General features: G+C 34.7%; 1 protein-coding gene across 4 annotated transcripts; it reads right to left on the reverse strand.

Annotated features, from left to right (window-relative positions):
* Nucleotides 1–1701: 1701 nt before the first annotated feature.
* LOC127108272 (protein IQ-DOMAIN 14) lies at nt 1702–5009 on the reverse strand. 4 transcript variants are annotated; one of them, XM_051045722.1, is made up of 7 exons: nt 4728–5009; nt 4221–4270; nt 3971–4059; nt 3280–3693; nt 2934–3173; nt 2721–2852; nt 1702–2640 (listed from the first exon to the last, which is right to left on the reverse strand). In XM_051045722.1, exons 3-7 carry the CDS (start codon nt 4034–4036, stop codon nt 1867–1869), a joined length of 1626 nt encoding a protein of 541 aa, XP_050901679.1. In that variant the 5' UTR covers nt 4037–4059; nt 4221–4270; nt 4728–5009; the 3' UTR covers nt 1702–1866. The 4 variants fall into 4 exon arrangements, with proteins under 4 accessions (XP_050901679.1, XP_050901677.1, XP_050901680.1 ...); XM_051045720.1 differs by having other exon boundaries at nt 3280–3696; XM_051045723.1 differs by lacking the exon at nt 4221–4270.
* Between the last annotated feature and the right edge of the window lie 3130 nt (nt 5010–8139).

Consider the following 8139-nt stretch of genomic DNA (forward strand, 5'->3'; position numbering starts at 1 on the left):
TTCAATACCATGTTTATCACAATAATCCTCAAAGATGTAGTTTTCGAATTCACCTCCATGATCATTTTGAATAGCAACTATGTTTGAACTTAGTTTATTTTGGGATAACTTTGCAAAAGATGTGAAAGTTGAAAAAGTCTCATCTTTACTTCGCAAAAAGACAGTCCAACAAAATATAGAGTAATCGTCTACTATAACAAAACCATAGTAATTTCCACCTAAGCTTTTTGTCCTAGAAGGACCAAAAAGATCCATATGGAGAAGCTCAAGAGGTCTAGAAGTTGAAACAATATTTTTGGATTTAAAAGAGACTCTTGTTTGTTTTCCCATTTGGCATGCATCACATATGTGGTCTTTTAAAAATTTAATTTTCGGTAGACCGACGACTAGATCTTTTAGACCACTTTATTGAGTCGATCAAAGTTAACATGTGCCAAGAGTCTATGCCATAGCCAAGAGTCTTCACTCATGGTTACTAAATATTTAGTACTTGTTAATGATACATCATTCAAGTTATGCATATAGATGTTCTTAACCCTCAAGCCCTTAAACGAATAAGTTTTCTTTTCATTATGTTCAATTATACAACATCTATATGTAAAAGTTATTTTATAACCTTTGTCGCATAGTTGACTAATGTTAAGCAGGTTATGTTTAAGACCTTCAATAAATATTACGTCAGAGATAGTAGTAGAAGAGGAATTACCTACACTACCTTTACCAAATATTGCACCTTATTGTTTGTATGTAGGTCACAAAACCCTTCTTCTTTGGCGTGAAGTCAATGAATAGGGAAATTGCACCCGTCATATGCCTTGAGAAACCACTATCAAGAAACCACATTCTTTCCATGGAGTCAAGACATTCAACCTACAAAATCAAACAAGAATGATAGGTACCCAATTTTCATTGGGTCCTTGAGAGTGAGTGAGAATATTGTTGCATTTGAGCAACCATTGAAATACACCTTTAGAAACCAAATATCTCCTAAATTTGCATTTAACAATAGTATGACCTTTCTTACAACAATAATGACAAGTCAAAAGATGATGTGAATGATTTTCGCTATTAGACTCCCTTAAAAAAAAATTGTACTTCTTGTACTACACATTTAAAGATCTTTTCAATTTTATAAGATTAATAGCGAATGTGATCTTAGGTTCTAAATCTTTTTATTTAATTTGTCATTTAAAATATTTTAACCTCTTTTTATCGAATGTTATAACTTTCACAATCAAACCAAAAAGATTCTCTTTTTATAAATAAAAAATTACCCCAAACTATACAACACCAAAAATTATTTTAAAAAAAATTCAAAACAAACTGCCCCTAAAAAATACATGCGATGGATTGAGAAATTCTTAAATGAACTAGGTCTGAGCAGCCCATAGTTTTATAGATTATCACAACTCACAGCTTAAATAACATTTGTTGAGTTAAATTCAGTCAAACTTTCACTTCTACATAAAAAAAAGTATATCTTATCATAAGGCAGTTTTTCAATGCTGATATTCATCAAAGACTTAAAAATCAAAATACAATATCAGAACAGACCCCCGCATTTTAGGGGAATGAACAAAATTCACATATTTCTCATGACATGAAGGTGATTACTGATTAGGAGATGAACTTCATGTGACAAAGAAAATGAACTTTATATCAACACATTAGATTCAAAAAAACAAAGTTACAAATCAAAAGTTATCAAACCACATTATTTCCTATTATGTTTTTTTATTAGAGTATACTTTTGTCAAAAACTATAATCACCACCAATACACTCGATCATAATCATAATACAACTGATAATAACACCCACCAAACATGAAACAAAAACAACAAAAAAATGGTTAAAAAAGAATTAAATCACACAAATCTTGTAAAAGGCTTTCTTCCGACCCTTGCCGGTAATGATATCGTCGAATCCACGCTCACGTTTCCGATAGATTCCTGATATTTATCTGGTGTCCTGTGAGAGGCATGAGGATCCTTATTGTTAGAGAACAATGACCCTTTGTTCCATTTGAATGATCCTATTCCTTGTGACAAAGGAAATGAGACTCTTCGTTTTGAATCATTGCTTGGAGTTGGAGTTACGCAACCGCTACTACCACCACCACCAAATCTTTCTCTTGGATTACTACTAGCGCGTACTTTCGCCTTAGCAGAAGCAGTTGAAGCCATGTAGTTTGGAACCGAAAATGGCGGACAGCTTGTGAGACTATCGTCGTCTTTCATTGGCACGTCGAAAGGTGAACTGGACCCTACTGCTCTTGACCTTGAATATTTCGACATCATGCTTGAACTGTTTCCTTGGGGAGTCCTAAATGGAGGAGTTCTAGATGGTTTGGAAGATGGAAAGATAGTCGATTTTGTCGATTTTGGAGTGGATGTATCCATGTTATCGAAGGCAAAAGGATGATGCTGTTGCCTTTGAGTGCTTGAGCCAGGTCTCGGACTTGTCTTTTGTTCTGAATATGGTCTTGGCGGCGTGAGTTGGAAATTCTTTAGGACTTGTTTTTCTTGTGGATTTGATGTTGCAGGTAGTTGTCTTTCCAACCAGTTCCACCACCACGGGAATCCACTCGATCGCATATCTGTCACCGGCGTTTGAGTTGATTTCGGTGTGGCCTTCCACAACTGTACAGAGTCATAACAGTTAGTGATCTTCTATCAGAATTGATTTCAGAAGAATTGATATAGGCTGTGTCGGCGAGTACCTGATGTGAATATGCAAACGCCATTGTTCTCTCTCTTTTGATGATTGCTTCCACTTTCCTTTGCAACCTTGCATCTACTTCCTCTTTTGTCAATAAACTATCATCCCAATCTTCATTGTTACCTGCCTCAGACTAAGCCAAGATTCCGATTTATCATAATAAATTAGTCTGATTTATACAAAGGATGACATAAAGAAGAGTGTGATCACTTACACCATGTCCTAAAGTCAGTTTTCCAAAGGTACTCGCAGCGTCCTTATCGTTCTTGAACTCAGCTTGATATCGCGCCTGGTTTTCCAGCATCTGGATTCTTCTAGATTGAATCTGAGATTGAACTCGCACTAACAGCTGCATGTGTTTCATGGCACTAACTGTCTGTCTCTTCACATTCTGTCCTCTCACCACTCCTTGAAGCCTTACCAAACCCTTAAGAGCTCGAAAACTCCTCCTCGCCTGTATTACAAGTATCACATATTACAATCAAGGAACTTTGCTTCGCTATCGATAAAAAATATGGCAAAATTCTTAATGGCATTCACAAGAAAATGTACAAGCTTACCGTATAACCTCTGTAAAAAGCCTGAATCTTAGTAGCCGAGGCTTGTTGGTTCCGTAAAGTCGGCTCAGGTCTGTAGCTAACCTCCTTGTTCTGATGAACGTTCCGGGAAGATGCAGCTTTGGGAGATGTGACTCGTGGAGAAGGAGCCTTCGGAGATGAAGCTCTTGGAGAAGGGGGCTTTGGAGAAGGAGGCCTAGGAGAAGCAACTCGAGGAGGAACAAAAGGCGGTGTTTTGGGTCGCTCAAGAGGCGTGGGAGGCCTAATTGCAAGCACTTGTTGCTCTCTTTCGAAGTCGCCAAATATTTTCTCAATGCTGCTCGGCTCCCTGAAGAGCGGTATGAAAGAATTCGTCTCTCCATGCTTTAGTTTACCCGGACCTTTCTTCTTCTCTTTTAAACTTTTGTTATCCGAATCCTGCTATATTATTAAACACGATTAGATTCAGATATTCATATCATCGTGCATATGTTGCTTCCAGAATCAAAAATTCATACAAAAGTGAAAAAATTTCATAATATTATCAGAGGGTTAGAAAAAGTCTTAAAAACTCAGAAAGCCCTTACAGAGATAGTTAGTTACATATTAGTGAGACTCGACTGTCAAACCACATTCTTGCGGGGGCATATTAGTAGAATTCTTATAAATGATTAAATATAAGAACAACATGCAAAAGAGCAGTAGCATAAATTACCTTCCCCTTGGAGTGGTGTGTGAAAACCCTCTTGATTGCTGAAAACCAACTCCCTTTCTTTCCCATTTCAGTAGCATTACTGTTTCTTCCTGTAAGTTAAAATCAATAATTTAAGATTAATTTAATATTTTGATATATCATATAAGATTAAAATACACAATAAACAATACAATATACAACAATCAAATCAATATCAAAGTTTTTTTTTCTTTTTCTTCAGAGCAAGAAACTGGGAGAGAATCAAGCTCACCAGAACGGTCGCCTGCAAGGAGGCAGCAGCATCTCTGATTTATCTTCAGGCTGTTGAAGGCCAAAAGTTAATTGAACAAACAAATCACAAATGAACATGAAGTTGAAATTGAAAAGGCTTTCATTCTAATTTTAATTGAAAAGTGAAAACAAATCTAAGAATAAGATGAAATTTATGAAGAGAAAGCTATGAAGATGTGAGAGAGAAAGTGAAAGTTATAACAACAAAACTTAATGATAAATAATCTTCTGACAGGTTGGAAATTAGGATCCCAAGGTAAAGTCAGTTATTGCTAATCAAGTTGATGAAAATTCATAAGCAAAAAAGAAGAATCATAATAATTCACACATGTCCATGCCAACACAACATGATTCATAACCATAATACTTATATAATTAACAAACTTAACTTACTCTTAAGAGCTTAAATCCTTAAAAGATACTATATTAAAAATAACACAACAAAAAAAAAAGCACTTAAGATCATATAGATAAGATAAAAACATACCTTGTTAGTTGTCAAAGAACTTCCAAAGTTGCAAGAACTCCTAAAAGTGCTGTCAAAGTAGAAGAAACTCTCTCCCTCTCTCTCTTTCTAGCTTTATTTCCAGCACCACATGATTCTTCTTCCTTTCTCTCTCTTAGAATCCAATTCTTTTCACCTTTTTATGGAGTTTATAATTATTTATTTTTTTGTATTTGTGGAAGTTATAGTAATTTAGATTATTGTTATTTTTTGGTTCAATGATGATGATGAGAGAAAGAGAAAAAAAGAAGGGTATGGTATGGTTGGCCACTTTCTCACTCAATGTTCAACTAACTTTACTTCAATGGGAAGACTATGTGGACACCTACACAAGAAAAGAATTTTAATTACTCATTATAAAATAATTTTTTATTAAATAATTTAATAACTAAAATTTATTTTTTAAAAATAAATAAATAAGATATCATAGATTTCAACGGACATTTCTTATATCTTTGATATTTCTATACAACTATCATCTGAATTGTATTGACGGAACTATTATAAAATGGTTTTAGTTTGTTCCTCTTTCTTTCTTCCTTATTAATTCTATTATAAACTTTCATTATTGCTACCTTACCAACATTTTCATAATTATGTATCCACTTAGAATTAATGTATGATCGGACAAAAATATTATAGATTTTTATTTGTGATGACCGTGTGGCATGTGTTGGTGTTGCTTTCTTTCTGTGTTTTTTTTATCAAGTCTACGCTCCTTCAAAGTATGTTGCGAAACACGCGCTCAATTGTTGCTATATATGGTTGTCGTGTATATGATTTAATGAAGATGTCATTGAAATTCAAGAAAGGGGATTTTTGAACTTTTTGTATTGATGGCTTCTAATCCTCTTGTTTGAATTTAGGGGTGTATTGAATTGATATTTAGATTTTTTATTAAAAAAAATCAAATTTATCGTTTTGTATTAAATTTTATGATATTTAAGTAAAACAATCAGGATGCTTTTGAAGACAATGAAATTTGCTTATATACAATTGAGATTTTTCATAATCTACAAATTTTAAAAATATTTGGTTAAATGAATTTTAAAAAAATGTTGGTTAGGATTACACATACAACTAATCTCTCAAATTCGTAAACAAAAATCTAAATTTTTTAAAAAAGGTTTCTATTTCAAAATTTATGGAAATTTTTGGTGTAATTTTGATGAACAAAATTCAATCACATCGATTGAATTCCTTCTTGTTCTTCACTCTTCACTCGAGTAAATCAATCATACTAGATTTCAAGATTATACCGTTGTACAATTGTTAATGGAAGAAGAAAATAAAATGAAAAATTAGAAAGAAGGGGAATTAGGGTTTTATCAAAATAGAGAAATAAGAAGAATTTCTGCAGAGTAATTCTCTGCTCTCAAACTGAAATTTTTTCAACTGTGCAACTGCATTTATGTTATGTCTCTTACAATCAATAAGAGTTACTCCATATTTATAGATATTGGACTTGTTTAATCCTCAAGCAAAATCCAAATACATAATTCTGCTAACACTGCAAAATTGAACCTAAGTAAAAAATCATATCGATGCTAACTCCTCGATACTTCGACAACTAGGTGTTTCGACAGCAACATGCTTTGACACCATGAATTACATTCTCAACACACCGCCTAATTCATTCTGTCTAAGCTATCTAAGTTCATCACGGACTTTAATTTCTTGAACACTTCGACTTGCACTCTTTTCGTCATGATATATGCAATCTCATTCTCAGTTCTGCAGTATTCCAAGTTCAGCTTCGCTTCTGCTACTTGATCTCAAATATAATGGAACCTCATTTCGGTGTGCTTGCTTCGTCCATGTGCTATCGGATTATTTGACAGATTGACAACAGACATGTTATCGATCTTCATGGTAATTGCTCCATGACTCTTCCGTGTAATCTCTTCGACCAAATTCACCATCCATGTTGTTTGACATGCACACAGAGAAGCAGCTATGTACTCTGCTTCACACGACGACAATGCGAATACCGGTTCCTTCCTTGAACTCCAAGAAACTAATGTATCACCTAACATAAACACATAACCAGCTATGAATTTTCTATCCTTAGCATCACTACACCAACTTGAGTCGATGTATCCCGCTAACTTGCATCATTTTCCTTCATCAATTGTAGGAAATAAAATTCCATAGTCGAGAGTTCCTTTCAGATACCTTAGTATCCTCATTGTCGCTGCTAGGTATGATACCTTTGGCTTTTGCATGAATATACGCATCATACATACACTGTATGCTAGATCAGGCCTTGTGTAATAAAGGTATCGAAGTGATTCAATGAGTCTTCTGTACTGCATTGAATTGACATCATCTTCATCTGTGTCTTTCGACAGTTGCAATTTGGGCTTAGTTGGAGTCGATGTTGGGTTGCAAAGGAAATATGAAAGATTTCCCAAGTCTGACATTTCAAACTCCTCACTTAGGTCATGTTTAAAGTCTTCGATCTCCTTCTTACAACTTCCTGTTATCAACAAGTCATCGACATAGAGATATAGTATAAGCAACTCACTATTGATTCTTCTTACATATACTCCATACTCAATTGTGCACTTCATAAATTCCTTCTCCCTTAGAAAGTTATCTATCTTCTTATTCCAAGCCCTTGGAGCTTGCTTAAGTCCATACATGGTTTTATGCAGCCTCTATACCTTGCTTTCTTCACCTTGCTTCAAAAACCCAACTGGTTGTATAACATAAACTTCTTCATCTAAGGGACCATTCAGGAATGCATATTTCACATCCATTTGACATGTGTGTCAGTTTTTCATGTTTGCTAACCCAAGATTTACCAATGCGATCCACCGTCCCACACTACTCTTTTGCAAGAACCTCCCGTTCTTCAAAGGCTTCACTCGATCAGATCTGAATTGCATAATCTTGTCCAAAACCTTCAAATCTTAAATGATCTTGAAGGAAAACCCCAACTCAGTTTTCTTATTTGAAACCCTCAATGATCTCAACCTAATTTACAGTACAATCAACCTAAATTGGACGTTATCAACCCTAATTCTAGATAACACCCAAACAAAGAATGATTATGTGTACTTTGTTTGTATGTATGCATAGAGTGAGGTTGAAGATGATGATAATGCTTTGAAATCCTGGTTTCGTATAGGTTTTACTCTCTAGAAACCTTACTAGAAATGATGCATGTATGCAATATTTATATGCATGCATGTTTGGAGGCAAAAGGAATGCAAAAGATTTGAAAATGTTGTGTATTTTTTTAAAAGTACGTTGCATGAGCCGACCTGTGAAAGCCATGAGCCGACCTATTCTACGCATGTCCCGACCTTTATAGGTCATGCGTCGACCTATAAAGGTCATGTGTCAACCTGTATAGGTCATGCGTTAACCTATATAGGTCACGCGTCGA

Source organism: Lathyrus oleraceus, chromosome 7 (assembly GCF_024323335.1).
Source record: "Lathyrus oleraceus cultivar Zhongwan6 chromosome 7, CAAS_Psat_ZW6_1.0, whole genome shotgun sequence".
In the NCBI taxonomy this organism is placed as follows: domain Eukaryota; kingdom Viridiplantae; phylum Streptophyta; class Magnoliopsida; order Fabales; family Fabaceae; genus Lathyrus; species Lathyrus oleraceus.